The sequence below is a fragment of the Talpa occidentalis genome, unplaced genomic scaffold (assembly GCF_014898055.3).
Source record: "Talpa occidentalis isolate TD23 unplaced genomic scaffold, MPIMG_talOcc4v2.1, whole genome shotgun sequence".
Lineage (NCBI taxonomy): Eukaryota > Metazoa > Chordata > Mammalia > Eulipotyphla > Talpidae > Talpa > Talpa occidentalis.
Genome location: NW_026555331.1, coordinates 147,697,798 through 147,714,731, shown reverse-complemented (window position 1 = coordinate 147,714,731; position 16,934 = coordinate 147,697,798). Strand labels below are relative to the sequence as shown.

The 16,934-nt window shown below is 40.3% G+C and overlaps 1 protein-coding gene across 1 annotated transcript in view; it reads right to left on the bottom strand.

The window, feature by feature from the left end:
* Nucleotides 1-16,934, bottom strand: part of LOC119250913 (probable maltase-glucoamylase 2) — a 74,290-nt gene that overhangs the window by 44,122 nt on the left and 13,234 nt on the right. The window contains exons 7-16 of the mRNA XM_054691923.1: nt 16,594-16,765; nt 15,351-15,450; nt 14,501-14,613; nt 13,141-13,266; nt 10,714-10,845; nt 10,199-10,297; nt 8,755-8,868; nt 7,788-7,872; nt 5,202-5,319; nt 747-918 (exon numbers count right to left, since the gene is read on the bottom strand). Coding sequence (XP_054547898.1) covers nt 747-918; nt 5,202-5,319; nt 7,788-7,872; nt 8,755-8,868; nt 10,199-10,297; nt 10,714-10,845; nt 13,141-13,266; nt 14,501-14,613; nt 15,351-15,450; nt 16,594-16,765 — 1,231 coding nt within the window. The remainder of the gene's footprint in view (nt 1-746; nt 919-5,201; nt 5,320-7,787; nt 7,873-8,754; nt 8,869-10,198; nt 10,298-10,713; nt 10,846-13,140; nt 13,267-14,500; nt 14,614-15,350; nt 15,451-16,593; nt 16,766-16,934) is intronic.

Genomic DNA, 16,934 nt, shown 5'->3' with positions numbered 1-16,934 from the left:
ATGCTCTGTTGATGGAATTTTTCCATTGATACTAACACATTTTACCCATGGTATCTCATTCCTAACTTCAGACATTCCACAAATGTCTACCCAATTAAATAGACCATTTCTGTTTTCTAGAAGGTGTTCAAGGAAGAGTAAAGAGCAAAGTCTGAGCCAGTGAATGATATTGGATGAACTCCACCCTCTGATGTCTTTACAGACTCCACCCCCTTCCAAGCCAATGAGATCACAAGACCCAAGAACTACAACTCACAGCATGCCATGAACCTGATTTCCTGAACAGGGGGCCCCTGGGAATTAGAAGCAGAGTTAAGAGCCCATGCTTGGCTTCTAACATGTGTGCTCCCTCTCTCTTGCTGTTCTGGCTTCAACTTGTGCCCTGATTTCTCAGATCAAATGGTGTTACTGATAGGAATTGTCAGCCAATGAATCTCTCTTTCTCTTCCTGTGTTCTTCCTCTTCTCGTTCTCCTTGTAAATAAATCTTACTTTAAATTTCTCTCTGCATGTCTGTTTTTTGGTCTTGTCCCAAATTCTTAAACTTCATAAGCATGCAGGTGAGGACTCACAATTTTGGTTTCCCCTATAACAAAGGCAGCTCATGCCACACATTAAAAAATGACATTTGCAATATATATCACAATGAGACACACACTGCTGCTTTTCACACACTCTTGAAGACTGGTAATTAAATGAATTTAAGAGGACAAGGTGTTATGTTCTTTGGTTGAGGAGGAAACTCACCAATGGGATGCCAAATAGGTTGAACTCAAGGATGCTGGGGATGGACCACTGGAGATCATCCCATGTGGCCGCATTGTCTCCCAGCCAATGAGCAACATATTTGCCAGATCCAGCAAAAGTAGAACGGGATAAAATGAAGTGTCTATTTTTGTGGAATATATTCTTCAGGGCCCTGAAAATGAATACAGTTAATTCAATATGAAATGAACTCTGAATGTCTGGAGCTCACCTATATCAAGGGCAGCAATGGGCTTTCCAGCCAAACTGAGAAAAACATCAGGGTATTTTAAGGTGGGTAAGACAGTTGAGCATTTTAAGAATTCTTCCAACTTCTGGATAAAGTTTAAAACCTCATGCACAAAACTCTAGATTCCAACCCCCCCAAGGAATCTCTCTAGGCTCCAATCCTCTTGAATGTAGTTTCTTCATCTTGTTGGATCTTGTTATGTTCTTGCACTTTTGGTCAACAACACAACGGAACCACATTTGAGGTTCTTGGTCTAATCTTCTTCCTTTAGACAAAGTTTTCCCATCATCCCTAAGTTGCATGCCTTGCTGCCCATTCATAATCCTGTTTAGCACAGCACCAGCTCAGGCTGGAATCCTGAATGATGTATGCTTAAGAGAAAAGTTTATATACCAGCTGGTTCCCAGCACCTGGGTTCCTCTGGAGCTTCAGAACTTATTAGCAATTCCCAATGTTAGGCAATATTAATCTATGCAAAATAATATTAATTGAAATGAATAAGTCTCAAAATATGATATCTGATACTCTTTATATATCTTAAAACAAAATATCAATTATTATTTTCATTGTACTAGATAGACTATTTCTTATTAAATAAAACCACACAGAAAGGAAAGGAATTATAAACAGAATTCAGAATAATAATTACTTCTGGATGGGAGGACATGGGGGGGTAGCATATAGTCAGATGTAGACCATTTGCTAGCTTTTATTCTCAACACTTTTCTAATACTCTGCTGAAATGCCTCTTCTGCCTTTCTCCTTCCATGATAACCAGCTCACACCTTCCCATAGTGTTCCAAAATTGAAAATTAGTACAACTACTAGATGCTAGTAGCTGAGCCATGATTGCTGCTAGCTCTTTGCAGGCAAGCTCTTCTCTTCTGTCTTTCCTTACAACACGTGGTCCAAGACCAGTGTATCACCAAGTACAAGGCAATTCTTCATAAATACTGTAAAAGACACTTATGCTTCCCTACTCATATTCCAAAGGGTGTTACGGGGAGTCTACAAATGAAAGTGACTTGTGTAGTAACAGAAGACTGGTTTAAGAAAGTGAAGTGCTCCACTCTGATCATTTAAAGACTAAAAATGGGTGCAGGTTGGAGGAGAGAACTCACTCTTCAATGCCCATCCTCATTTGTCTGTTGATATAGACCAGTAGATAATTGGCTTTTATTGCCATAGACTGGAGGGTTTATTGCACTCTGAAATCATCCATCATGAAAGACACACATTCAGGATTTTCAGAGTGAAACCAAAACTGGGAGGAAGTTATTTGAGGTCACAGTTTACTTAGAGACTGGCTATTATGCTAGCACAAATTAAGTAACTGTCTATTTTTCTACCAGCACAGAGGAACAATTTTACTCAGGGATCCTTAAGTCTCTCTTATCCAGTTTTTGGGTTTGGCCTTTTTATAATCAGGTCCTGAGTTCTGAGAGGATCTGATCTCTTTCTGCATTCAGCGTAGTGGGTGGTGAAATTTATTCTCTGGGTAGACCAATAACCACTATCCCCAAATTAGACTTCCAGCTAACACTGAGCAAAATAGTCAATAGATCTATGACTTAAATTCTCCTAATATTCACTGAGTGGCATTCTTATCCATTTTTTAACCAGCATTATTATGCTCTGATAATACAGAACTGCTAATTGTTCCCATATCATATACTATATCATTCTCCTATATGTCTTCCTATGCTTTTCTCCCCACACAAGATATTTTTACCTGCCCTGTCCATTTGCAAACATACACTTAATGTTTAAACCTCACCTCAGAGGTTAATTCAGAAAATTTTCTGACAGTGGAAAAAGATGAAAGAAAAATATTCAGAAAGGGTTAGACTATGAAGTTCCTTATAGGTCTTGCTAAAAAGGGTTTATTGTACAGAAAACACCAACCCATAAATAATCTTACACAAAGCAGAGAAATGAGCAAAACTGTAATCCAGAAAGATCACTTGAGAGCAGGGAAGAGAGATGCCCTTCACCTGCACCAAACCTGAGAATTTTATTAAAATGAGATTGTGATTCCCCAGGTCTGGAGCCCAAGAAGCTTCATTTCTAATATTTTCCCAAGTGATGCTAATATTTCTGGTCCTTGAACCACACGTTGGGTGCCAAGAAGATAGATTCATGGGAGATAAAACCTTAGTCATACAGAATAATATTCTTTGTAAGTGATCATGATGACCTTAATTAAGAAGTATAAATAAGGCCTCCCTGATGGGGCAGAGGCTTGAGTGCTGCACTGTGAAGCTGTCCGCAGCCTCTGCAGCGTGGGTTCGATTCCTGGCTGGCCAGGGAGATTTCCACATGGCACACCAGACCTCTCCTGTCTCCCTGCTGCTCCCCTCAGCAGTGCTTTCTGTCCTTCTGCCTGGTCTTCTCCCCGCTCTGTCTCTGGTGAATCCTCTCACCCTCCTACACCTCTGGCCTGTACCCCAGCTATTGTATAAATAAAATAAATCTTTTAAAAAAAGAAGTATAAATAGGAGAAAAAGGTATGCTTGTAGTCATGCTGTCAGATCAAAAGAATCAATATCTGATTGCACGTAAGCATGCGATAGGAAGAAACAAATCAGGATGATACCAAGTTTCTCACCTGGGAGTCAGGTAGATAAGAATGGTATTGCTACTAACCAAGATTGGGAATTTAACAAATTTCAAAGATGATATCAGTGCTTTTGGTAATGGGTGTGGTGTAGTAACAGCCATCTGAACAGATGCAAACCTATACCTCTCAATTATATACAGAGTTATAAACCAACGTTAACTCAATAATAAAATAATGCAATAAAAATGTGATTAGCCAGAGTGTGGAGGCTGGATAGAAACAGGTATCAGAGTAAGGTGAGTGTACTGGAGTTACTGTAGACATACAGGTAGAGATCAGAGGGTAGTACTGGATATCTGGGTCTGAAAGTCAGGGAGGTTATCAAATCATCAGAATAAATTACTTCAAAAACCATGAGAAAGAATAAATGACCTATGTGTTGGCATAAAATGAAAAGAGAAGCCTGGCAATCGAGCCATAAGGTTCATCAATAGTGAAAAAGTAGATGAAAAAGATCCAAATGTAGAGGTTGAGAAGGGACAGTGTAAAGAGCAGGAGAGCCGGGATAGAGTTTTGTCTCAAGCATGAAAGCAGCCCAGTTTCAAGGAAGTCCCAAGGAAAGAAATTGGTGGGGGGAATTTGCTGGGAGTGTCTTCAATTTCCAAAGTCATCGGCAAAAAAAATCTACGTGATATGGTATAATAGTACTGAGTACTTTCTAGGATGTATCTGCCTCTTTGCTAGACTGTAATAATGAGTGGTGATGGTGATGGTGGTGGTGATGGCAGTTGTGGTGGTGATGGTAGTAGTGATGGTGGTGGTGATGGTGATGGTGTGTGCGTGTGTGTCTCTTGGGACACAGGAGACAATCAGGAGGGAGAAAGAGACCAACAGTGGGAAAAGAAGTAAGGAGTCTAGAGAATTGCCAGATAAATACAGAGCATTTGGGTAAATTTGAATTTCATATAAACAATGAATAATGTTCAGTGTAAGTATGTCCAGAAAGAATTTAACTGGGTGTCCTGTATTTTTACTTGCTAAATCAGGCAACTCCAGTGCAGTGGCCACAGCACATTCAGTGATGTGACCCAAGCAAGGGCTACTTCCCACTGGGTTCTCTAAGCACCTTTATATTACTGTTCACTAGTATCCTGGGAATAATGAAGTCCCTAGCCACAATTAAAATCATGCATGGGGCCTCCCCGGTGGCGCAGCGGTTGAGCGCTGGGTTGCGAAGCTGCCCGCGGCCTCTGCGGTGCCGGTTTGATCCCCGGCTGCTCCCCGGCCACCAGAGGAGGGTCCCACATGGCGCGCAGACCTCTCCTGCCGCCCGCTGCTCCCCTCAGCAGTGCACTTCGGTCCTTCTGCCTGCTCTGCTCCCCGCTCTGGCTCTGGTGAATTCTCTCACCCTCCCGCGCTTCTGACTGTACCCAGTGCTTGTATAAACAAAACAAACAAACAAACAAAATAAATAAATAAAACATGCCTCTATAAAAAAAAAAAATAAAATAAAATCATGCATGCCTCTGAGACCTGAGTTTCTGCATTCCTATAGCCACAAAAAATATTTGAAAAATATAGCCATGGAAGATAGTAGACACCTCCCACCTCCTAGAATCTGGAATTAGGGGAAAACACAAGTGCTTACGAGTCTGTAGCGATTGCCATCAGGTAGCCATACACACTGTGGAGGTCATAGTGAAAGCTCAATTTCAGCTCAGTGTCCATGCAGAGGGTTTTTTCAAAGAGTATTCTGTCCACTACCCCTGTGAGGAAACATCCATTGGTGAGACATTTCCTCACAGCGACTCTAGCGACATAACCACCCAGTCGTTTGCTCCCTGGTGACATTTCCTGGCCAGTCTCCAGCAGACATAATTCTTTCCAGATTTCAAAGTCTACCTTCAAGGCCACTTCTTACCTGCAGCCTACATGGAGCCCCAGGTAGGTCAGTAAACATTGTTTTGCATTCCCATTAGCCGGGAATGGTGCTGAGTGGCATCACCTGAGAAGCCGCTCTTAGCAAGAGCAATCTATGATTAAAAATAAATAAAAACTGCCCATGTATACGTAACCAAGAAGAAGTGAGTGTACAGAGTCCAGATATGAGGACAATGAAAAGGGAACATTTTCACACTCCAGTCACACTTAAAAAAAATTGAGATGGTAATTGGGTGGTTTCATGAATAAGAGCTTAACTATGATGAGTAAATAAGTCAGAAGGAGAAACACAAATGCCAGATGGCGTCACTCATATGTGAAACAGAAAGAAACCAAAGAAGAGACAAAGCTTAACTGAAACAAGTCTTAGAAACTTTACATTAGAACTGAAACAACCAAGAGGGGAGGTTGGGGGACAAAAAGCAAAGGGCAGAGGGCCCTAATGGGCTGTGGTGGAGATGATGGGACCCTAGTGATGGGTGTGGAGTGGTGACATGCATCTGAGGATGTGTGAGCCTGTACCCCTAAATCATGTTGGGAGCCAATAAAATGAAAAGTCATACCAAAAAAAAAAAAAAAAAAAAAAAGAATTCAACTCTTGCCTCTAGAAATCACCATCATTTCTGTATTTTCCCTTTCTCATGCCTAAAATGTTCAACCTTTTCCACTTGTGGCTGTATTCTCTTTCTTCTCCTTGTAGACCAATAACCAGGTCATATCTGCATCATTCAGGGAGACTTGCCTGCACACAAGGCTTCCATATGAGACCCAATTCCAGAAAGTAATGGAACCAGGAAGCACAGAGGTTGTTTTTCTACCAGCCCATCAAAGTCAGTTATATTGGATTCAGAAATTAAGATGGACTATAAAACATAAAGTAAATTCTATTTCTTGCACAGCTCAGTTTGTAAAATAAGATTCACAACCACCCCAATTATGAGAAAGAACATTAATGCTTTCCCAGGGTCAGTAGTAATTCATCAAAATATTTGTGACACTAATGTGTACTGCCCAGTTCTGGAAAGGGGAGAAGCACACCAACTATGAGACCAATCAATCTGCCCTAAGTAGGTAGACAGATGCTTAGGGAGCAGTGCTCTGCCCCAGTGCTTGCCAGAAGCAGGGAGAAGGTGATGGGTTTGCAGTTTTCTGTAGAAAAAAAAACTTAGTTTTGCCAAGAAGATTAAGAGATTGAAAAGGAAACATGACAAACTGATCCAGAGAGAGAAGATACAGGAAGAACATGAACTGAGCAGAGAAGAACAAAGAATAAGTGAGGGGACCAAACCAGCGTTTCTGCAAGAAGGTAAATGGTTTGGAGTTGAGGTTCCACCTAAAAGTCTTTCCCTCCTTCAGTGACAAAAAGGGGTGCAATTAAAGTTAGAGGTACAATTGAAGTGGACAAACCAGAATAAACTGGCAGAGGCAGGCTAGATGCTCACCAAGCCTGTGGTCTCTTCCTGAAAGTATAAAATCTGATTTCACATTTTGGAATTAAGGAGTATGTTACTGGGTTTGGTCAAAGGAACTGAACAAATTGAATATACCCACTTCCAAGCCTGTCCAGAAAGCTCCTCTGCCCTCTCTGCCCTTCACCTAGGAAGCCAGAAGCAAAGGACTCCAAGATGGGAGAAACAGATAAAGGAAGTAATAGACCCCTGAGTGACTGCTTGGATGAGAATAGCTCATCCATCCTGGAGTACTAGTTAGGAGTAAAAAACACACTTTCATCATGTTGATCCACTGAATGTTGGGATTCATTTATTTTAACAATGAAGAGCATATTTGATTCTATACTATTTCTTATACATACACACAAATACACATGCATTTTCAGTCAAATTCAGGGAACGGAAAATTGACATTAACAAGAAATAGGACTTACAAATAGGCAGGACCTAAAAGGAACCATTGCTGCTTTAAAATGGTGCTAATGAGCTTTGAAATAGTAAAGTTACAGAATTAGTGCAGTGGAAGGTAGCCTGCACCTTCCAGTGTTCTGATACTGTGAGAAATGCTGAAATTGAAGCATAAGTGTGACAGGATTGGAGGATGCAAACAGGGTGGAAGCAGAGCTCCACAGCAGAGGTGCACACCACAGATGTACCCTTTCCCCCACATGCTCAGTCTGGGACAACAGTGCTACAAGGTCATCAGAGACCAGACAGTGCTGTCAGGTCTCCAGAGGAGGAGAGGTGAGTGTCTGCGAGCGCCCCTCAGCCACACTGAGTACTACTTAGGTCATCTGAAACCTGTCCCATGACTACATCAATGGCAAAGTGTGAATACTTACGAGGCGTGAAGGGAGGGGTGTTCAAAGGGTTGTTTTCACACGTGTAACTAGAATTCAAGGGAAGGCTGAATAAATCATCCCTTTCCTTCAAAGACACAAAATACACAAAATGAAAAATGTTACTGATGTAGAGTCGGCTTTGAGGAGTATCTATGAACTGGAAGCCTACTGAATCTGGGGTTTCTTATGAACTGATTTGGGGATCTTGAGTACTCTTCCTCATCTGTCTTAATGTCTATTTTAGCGTCAGATTAGATGGTACCGTAAGTGCCACCCAACACTAAAAAATACCAGGACTTTTAACCTTTTATACATTGATTTCAGTCAGTTAATTACTTAATATTCCAAAGGCAGAGCTTGTGTACCATGAGTTTTGTAACTTTTATTGTTGCTTTTGTTGACTACACCTTGCCCTAAAGAACCTAAGATATGGGAACAGTTCCATATCATTTCCTCTGCCTATAACCCAGTCAGTGTGGGGCAAGTGAAGATAGAATTGAGACCAAATCCAATTTTTCAAAATAGACTATAAATAGGTGAAACTGAATCCTGCTAACAGATAATTTTCCAGATTTCAATGATATATATCCAGCTAATAAAATATAATGGGCTCATTAAATGATTTCTTAATCATTAACTTTAAGTTGTAATGGATATGTGCAATAAATAGTAGCAATTATAGCTCCTAATAAAATATTTTTAAGTTGAAAGGCAATTAGTGGAAGAAAATGCTGACGCCATCAGAAAGCAAAGAACTTTCCCAAAAAGAAATAACTAGTGGCAGATACAGAATTAAAACCTGGGATTTTAAGGGGTTTAATTTACTGGATATAAGCTCAGCATTTAGTAAAAGGATTTTAAAATACTACTGTGTCAAGCTGACTGTTTATTACAGACCAGAATCAAAGTTCATCTCAAAACCTGGAATGTCCATTTCCAAAAGAAATTTGATCCCAGAACAACTTACAATCCACACTCCATCAAACGTCAGATTTTTATAAAATTCATTGAGCTGGTCTTCCCACCACTGAGTACAAATTGGATCACTATAATCAGGAAAAACTGTCGGTCCAGGGTATCCCTATAGAACAAAGAAGAAGATGACATCAATTAGTTCTGTGGATGGTTCCCTTATGCATTCATTGCTGGTTATTATTTCTGTATTATGTATACACATCTTCTTGATCCACTTATCTGTTTGGCAGCATTTAGGTTGTTTCCATATCTTAAGACAATGGTACCTCATTAATAAAAAACAATTACAAAAGGCAAAAAAAAAAAGGGAGAGGAAAAAAAGTTCAGCTTCCAAATGCCAAAAAATAGATGACTGGATCAAGAAGATGTGGCATATACACACAACAGAATATTCCTCCATAATCAAAAAAGATAAACTCATCCCATTCGCAGCAACATGGATGGAGCTAGAAGGAATTATGCTCAGTGATATAAGCCGGAAGGAAAAAGAAAAATACTGGATGGTCTCACTTATAGGAGGAATATAGGGGAACAAAATAAAACATCAGTGTAAAAAAAATAATAACAGTACAAAGCACAACAAAGCAAAAACAGACAATTATAAACCAGAGACATCCTGCAGGGCATAGGCAGGAGAGGGATCAGAGGGATGGAGGGAGGAGCCCAGGGGACTGGGGTGATGGTGCACGGGTGCATTGGTAAAGGAAATTCTATGGGCTCTACAGCTGGGGGTGGGAGGGGGAATCAAATATTGTTTAAAAATGAATAATGATGTAAAAAACAATTCTTTTAAAAAGTTCAGCTTCCTTAAGAGGCTCTTCACCAGCCTACATTAACTCCTGAAACTGCTACCTTAAGTAAAGGTTGGACACTGTAAGTTTCATGTAAATTAAAAAGACAGTCACTGAAACATTGGCCTAGAGCATCTTGCTGCATTATCACAGTTGAATTTATTGTTTCGGGAAAGAGAAACTAGGAGGTGGGAGGATGTTACGAAAAAATGAATTTTCTTTAAATAATATATTGCTTTTCAATCATGAGTAGTATTAGAGGGGCAAGAACTAGCTTTATAGAGACCAGATCTTAATTATTCCAACCACCAAAAAAAGAAGAAATGATAATCATATGACATGATAGAATGTTAAGTGCACCTATAATGGTAATCATATCCCAACATACAAATGCATAAAATTAACATGTTAAACTTATACAGTGTTGCATGTCAAATATGTTTCAATTTAAAAAGTAAATCCTTCAGAATTTTAATCACTCTCCTATTACACCTACTGTTTTAAAATAATAAAGGAAACCTCTAAAGCCATATAAATGGTAACAATACTATAACTTGCCTTCCACCCACCATTATACCTAAGTGCCAACTTCCCTAAATCATCACCAATTACTCTGATTCATGCCATCAACTTCTAAAAAATTACCTTCCCGAGGACAAAGCCAGAGTTGTCTATGATCCATATTCTCTTTTCAGTTCCATCTCTGTAGGGCTGGTAACTAATATCACTGAAGATGCCAGGAGTCTAATAAATAAATATGAAAATAAAACTTGCTTTTGTCAATTTCTTTTCTTTTTTTTTTTTTTTTTTTTTGAGGCATGCTTTATTTATTTATTTGTTTGTTTTGTTTATACATGCACTGGGTACAGTCAGAAGCGCGGGAGGGTGAGAGAATTCACCAGAGCCAGAGCGGGGAGCAGAGCAGGCAGAAGGACCGAAGTACACTGCTGAGGGGAGCAGCGGGCGGCAGGAGAGGTCTGCGCGCCATGTGGGACCCTCCTCTGGTGGCCGGGGAGCAGCCGGGGATCGAACCGGCGCCGCCGAGGCTGCGGGCAGCTTCACAACCCAGCGCTCAACCGCTGCGCCACCGGGGAGGCCCTTTTTTCAATTTCTTTTGCCCTTTGAAAGGTAAAAGTAGGCAACAGAGAGTTTGAACATACCACAATCATGACAGATTTCAGTCCCTTTTGATGTAGCTCCTCTACATAACTGGAGAGATTAGGGTAAGCCGTCTCATCAACAGTGAAATCCTTGTTTGCCTCCATGTAGTCTATGTCAAAGTACTGGACATCCTGAAAGAGAGAGCCAGCCAGCTAGGACCTAGGCAGTGTCGCCAGCAATATGACACCTCTGCTCCATAACCATCAAATCAGAAGCCATCATTTCTTAATGGTCCTGGTAGCTCCAGGACTCAGCTGCCTCCAGAGGAAAGAGCCCTTTCTGAAAGGGCCTCTAATGTTGCAGTTGGAGCGCTTATGGCTACCAGATGCATGTCCTAAGATCACGGGTGAGACTGGGGGACAAGGACAAGGACTGTGTCTTGCTTATCTCTGTAACTTGAGGACTTGATACTTGTCCTACAACAGGTCCTCTCTCATTGTTGGTTTGAACATGTATGTTAGTCATGCTATAAGCACATGCTAACTGGACCCTAAACATCAAGCTAGAACACACCATTGGAGGAGAACAAGGTCTTCCTGTCCTTTAACACTGTTAGAATACAGCTTAACAGTGATCAATGACAATGAGCTTTAGTTAACCAAACTCTTATACGGACACTATTATTGTGGTTGCATACTCACCTGTGAGGAACAGGTACTATTCTTAGTGAAAAGATTGAAATGAGAAGGGGTTAAGTAACATTTCAAAGGTCATGTGCGTGGGAAGGTTAGGAGGTCACTAAGGGCTCTGGTGGTCTACCCTTTGACCCCAAATGTTCTCTCTCTCTTTTTTTCCCAAACTGACATGTGCAGGTCTTCTAAGAAAGGGTCTATAGAGTCATGCTTGACTCTGAGGGCAATGGTATTTGTGACTTGGGCCAAGGCAGCAGGAGCAGCTCTAATTCTGCAGTAATATAGGACCCAGGCACCCACCACAGCCACATGGTGGGAAGATGATGTGTAGGACATAAGCTCATTTGTTTCTACATAAGCAATACCTCAAAAAGACAAACTCCAAATGATTTCACGCATGTGTTGTATATATAGAAAAAACAAGGAAACGAATGAACTAAATAAAATGAAAATAAAATTTTGGATTTTAAGACCAATTAGTAGTTACTGAAAGGTAAGTGGGGAGGGGTGGGTACTCTGGGAAAAGGGGAACACCAGTATCATGAAGGATAGAATTGGATTTTCAGGGTGAACTTAATGTAGTCTATATGGGTGTTGATTCTCAACAATGTACAACTGATACGTACTTTTCTAATACAATGTTAATTTAAAAAATGTCCTCCCCATAAGAGGCAGAAGGACAGATTGAAACCAACATCATCAAAGCTGAAATAGCTCTCTTTGGAGCCTGGTCCTGCTGTTTCACCAGCTCTGGGGAACTCAGTAAAGTTACTAACCACACAGTGTCTATTTCCTTATTTACAAAATACTGATGGGTAATAAAGATGTGGCAAGATTTGGTCTTATTCCTCCTAGAATTGGGTTCTTGCAGATAGCTTATATGGGAGAAGCAAAAGGAACACAGAATCGATTTTCCCTTAACACCAGAGCAACAGAGTGAGTTTTCTCACAGAAAGAAAATCATCTCCCAGCCTACCCTCATTGCTACTCTGAGTGGGGACTGAAAATTCTGAGATCAAAGTCAGCTCTACCCATAATCTTCCCTCCTTCCTTTAGATGTTAACCAAATATATGTTTGATTAACAGTTCCAAACAGTTCAAAACAAATAGCCCCCCACCAAAAAAAAAAAGTTTCATAACTTCATTAACCATATGTTACCTACCTCCTGGAGGAACTTATCAAATATTATACATTTAATAGTTATCTTTTATTATCTACTAGTAAACTTTGAACACCATAAATACTTTGTAACAATAAAGCTTTCAAGATTAGAGTTGGCTCCACCAGGAAGGAGCATACAAAGTCACTGTGAGAATTCAGGGTATTAACCACATCACCCCAGGTGTTGCTTGTGTTATAAAATCATAGCTGACTTTGACAGATTTCATCCTCTGTGCTGCAGCCATTATATGCAGATATAAGGCAGTCCTCACTACCAGTCCACCATGTCAGTCTTACATTTTATAAAGCAGGAAGCTAAGATCAGAGATGCTAATTAACCAGCCCAGTGTTGTATAGAGCTCAGAGGTAAAGCTAAAATCTAAACTATATCTGACTATAAACTGTGGTCATCCCAGAAGATAGGAAACTTAGCTCACACATTTCTGACAGTAGTTGTGCCTGTCTGTCCATCCGTCTATCCATCTATCTATCTATCTATCTATCTATCTATCTATCTATCTATCTATCTATCTATCTATCTATCTTTCTCCTAATATCTATCAGATGCCTGAAGTCTAAAAAAAAAAAAAGGAAAGGATGCTTTATGCATGATAAGAGAAGTTCCAACTTACATAGGGGACACTGGCGTTACGAGTCCTGCTAACAACAGTTTTCAATTTGTTGATGTCACCATAGGCCCTGCGACCAAGCTGGAACCCAAGGCTCCAGTACGGAGGCAGGAACGGTCGTCCAACAAGCTGAAAAGATAAAGAAAGAGGCATCTAAACATTTAGAACAAATGCTGTTTCAGCACCATGTAGACGCTGAAATGCTGTCTCCATTTCATTCTCTGGGATCTAAAATGTCAGATCCACAAGGAATCTTCTAGGATAATTTGCAAAATCCCACAACTCATATCTTTCTTTATTAAGTACTGAATATATTCCCAATAACTAAAACATCAGAAAAGAATGGAATTTTCAGAAAATCTGGGAGAAAGAAGTAAGATTCAGCCACTGAGTAAGTATTTTGTGAGTGTTCGTGGGTGGCAAAGGTGGATGTGGGCACCTGGGATAGAGGGGCATGAAGCAAGTAGACTTCCTGCTCCTGCAGAGCTTAAAGGAAATAAGCAAGTGAATGTCTAATATAAATTCAAGCAGTAGTATGTGCCAAGGAGAAATAATAAGATTAAGAGTGGGATAGACATAGAGATGTTGAAATAAGTGCACAACCCCAATCTACAAGTTATTGAGATAACATTCTGAGGAGATCCGGAGAATGCCCCAGGTTACATGGCATCCTGAGCGCTCAGATCATCCAATCTCAGTCCCCTCAGCACAGAGCTTTCTCTCATGTCTCTGAATTTCCAAATAGCTTATTTGCACCTTATTAGTGGGGGATTTATTCTAAGGTGTCTCCACTTATAATAAATTCAGGCAGTGTCAAAAATCTCCTATTGGATTTTAAATTGTCCAGCATCTCCAAATATATTTCATAGACCTTTTGTGTGTCATCTTGAACAAATCACTTCACCTTTCTCTAGCTTAGTTTTTTTGATGTCAGAATAAGGAGCTCAGGCTAATGGTGCCTAGTGTTCTTTCCTGCCCTATAGTTTGAGCAAAAATTAACACAGTTTCTTTTATATAGTCTCATCTCAATAAATTTTATTCACTGAATGAGTAAATAAACTTTGCTGATTCCTGGCCTTAGACCTCTGGAATAGGATCACACAGAGAGGGACTAAGAATTCCCTGAAAACAGGATGGAATCGGACAACTTTGCATTTCTCAGTTTTTGCACAGAACCTCTGTAGCATGCAGACAGCATCTGATAAATGTACATAAAAATAAACATACAATGAATGAAAGACTCATAATCAGGGCATTTATAATCCATAGTTTCCTCACCAATTTTATTGTTCTTTTGTTGGCTTGTAATTAGCATATGAGATAATAGTGATAAAGAAAAGACTACCTAAATGCAAACCCGTACCTCCAAGTATTCCTGAACCACTTGTTCTGGAGTATTCCCCAGGAATACATAAAAGTCAAGAATGCCCCCAATTGTGCGGTAAGTGATTGCAGGAGCAGGCTGAAGGGTGACCTCTGAAAGGATTAAAATGAGAGTTATTAGAATTTTGTGATTGAAGATACATTCTTCTCTAGAATAGGAATACCTGAGGCATCCCAAACCAATTCATTCTCATTTTGAAGGAGATGAAAATCACACACATTACATTTGTTAGATGATCACTGAACTTTATGAATAAAACACTAATGAAGAATTGATCTTTTAAGAGAAAGAACAAATTCTATTTTAATCTGGTTATATAATAACACAAGTGTCTGGGATTTGTGAGTGATTTCACCCATAGGAAAAGCTTTTAAAACATGTTTTTAACTACAGTTAAAAAATAAAAAGGAAATTAAACCCTTCGTAGAACACCACTAGTCCAGAAACTAGAGGAAGAAAGTTCTGGAACGGGGAAGGAGTGAATTACGAGAAACAGAGCACACAATACAGCCTTGTTGCCTACACAGACAGCATGGCCTATGTGCAAAATCTACTGCCTTGTTTGGAAGATGCCCATCAATGGATCTTATTGTCTATAGTATTATGGGAAAAGTGCATCAAAAAAGTGTCCTGGACAATTTTCAATAAAAACAGCTTTCAGCATGAAGTAAATTTGAAAACAGATGACCCTACTTTTGGCTTCCGGTTCCCACAGGCCATTGTACATCCAATACATCTTCCATTAAACAATGATCTCACCATGAAAGTCATTGTTATAAAAGCAGCACATCAAGCCATGTTCCTGCCAAGACAAAAAGGTGCTTCCTACCCATAGCATTGCTGTTCATCAGAAAAATCCCGAAGGAGGACCCACTGGTGTCTTCAAGGCACAGGAGGAATGTGTGTGCACCATACAAATTGCTCATACCCTGTCAACAGAGAGGGAAAAATGATAGTGCCCTGTGTTGAAAACAATTTCATCCACCCTACAACAAAATCAAAAGCTGTGTACAACATGTACATGGTCTCTGGTTTATAATTGTCTGTTTTTGCTTTGTTGTGTTTGTACTGTTATTATTTTTTTTACACTGATGTCTTATTTGGTTCCCCTATATTCCTGTTACAAGCGAAACCATTCGATATTTTTCTTTTTCCTTCTGGCTTATTTCACTGAGCATAATTCCTTCCAGCTCCATCCACGTTGCTGTGAATAGCATAAGTTTATCTTTTTGATTGCTGAATAATATTCCTCTGTGTGTGTGTGTGTGTGTGTGTGTGTGTGTGTGTGTGTGTGTGTGTGTATATATATATATATATATACCAATCTTCTTGATCCAGTCATCTGTTTTTGGGCTTGTGGGTTGTTTCCAGGTTTTACCTATTATAAATAGTGCTGCAATAAACATAGGGGCACAGGCTGGCTTATATTTTCTATGCCTTTGAATATTTTTCTTTCATTTTCTCAGCAATACATTTTCATTATATTTACAAAGGCACTGCCCATTTCTAGATTTTAAAAAGGAAAGAAAAAAGAAATTACTCCACAATTCATCTTTACTGCTTTAATGTGCATGTGATTCATTTGGTGATCTTGTTAAAATGCGGAATCTGATTCAGGCAATGGCCTGAGATTCTGCATTTGTAACAACCTCCCAGGTGATGCCAATACTGCTGTCGCTAGAACATACTCCAACTAGCAGAGACCTAGAATAATATTCAACCTGTCCAAACAGGCATTTTTTTCATCCATAAAGTTCTGCTGAGATCAGTCACCGCTGAAGTCCTCCTGTAGATACTCCTCATTTACACAGACATAGTCATTTAGCAGAAGTAGTTTCTAATACGTATGAGGCTATCATAGAGTCATTAAATATTTCTGCCTTAAAAAGTGAGATGTTTGAAAAGTCAATATAGAAGGAAGTATGAGTTTTTAGCCCTCAAGTATTCCCTAACACAAACAGGTCCAAACTGGACGTGAAACAACACAGCTAGAAGAATAGCTGGAGGGACTTTCCACAAGGCAGGGAGCGGTTCTGTCCTGGGAGCAACAAGCAGAAAGAAGGGAAGCTCACCTTGACCGGAGGGGTGTCCCGGGTGAATATGGGCCAGGTCTTCCAGGCCATGCTGTGGCGGTACTGCCCGTGCACGTGTTCTCCCAGCCCGTACACGCTGACGTTGGGCAGTCGGAAGGACAGCTGCAGGTACTGGTTGGTGAACAGGAGGGGCCCGATGCTGCTGTCCAACCTGGCCGTGGAGCAAGAGGCAGTCACCCAACAGCACTCTGTGCCAGGAGACCGGCTACTCCCTTCCCTGCTCACTTGGAGAGCAGCTGTGTTAGGTATTGGCAGCTGCTCTCAAGCTCCCTGGGAAGGACTTTTGAGGGTGTCCCTGATTCCTTAATTCCTAAGTAGCT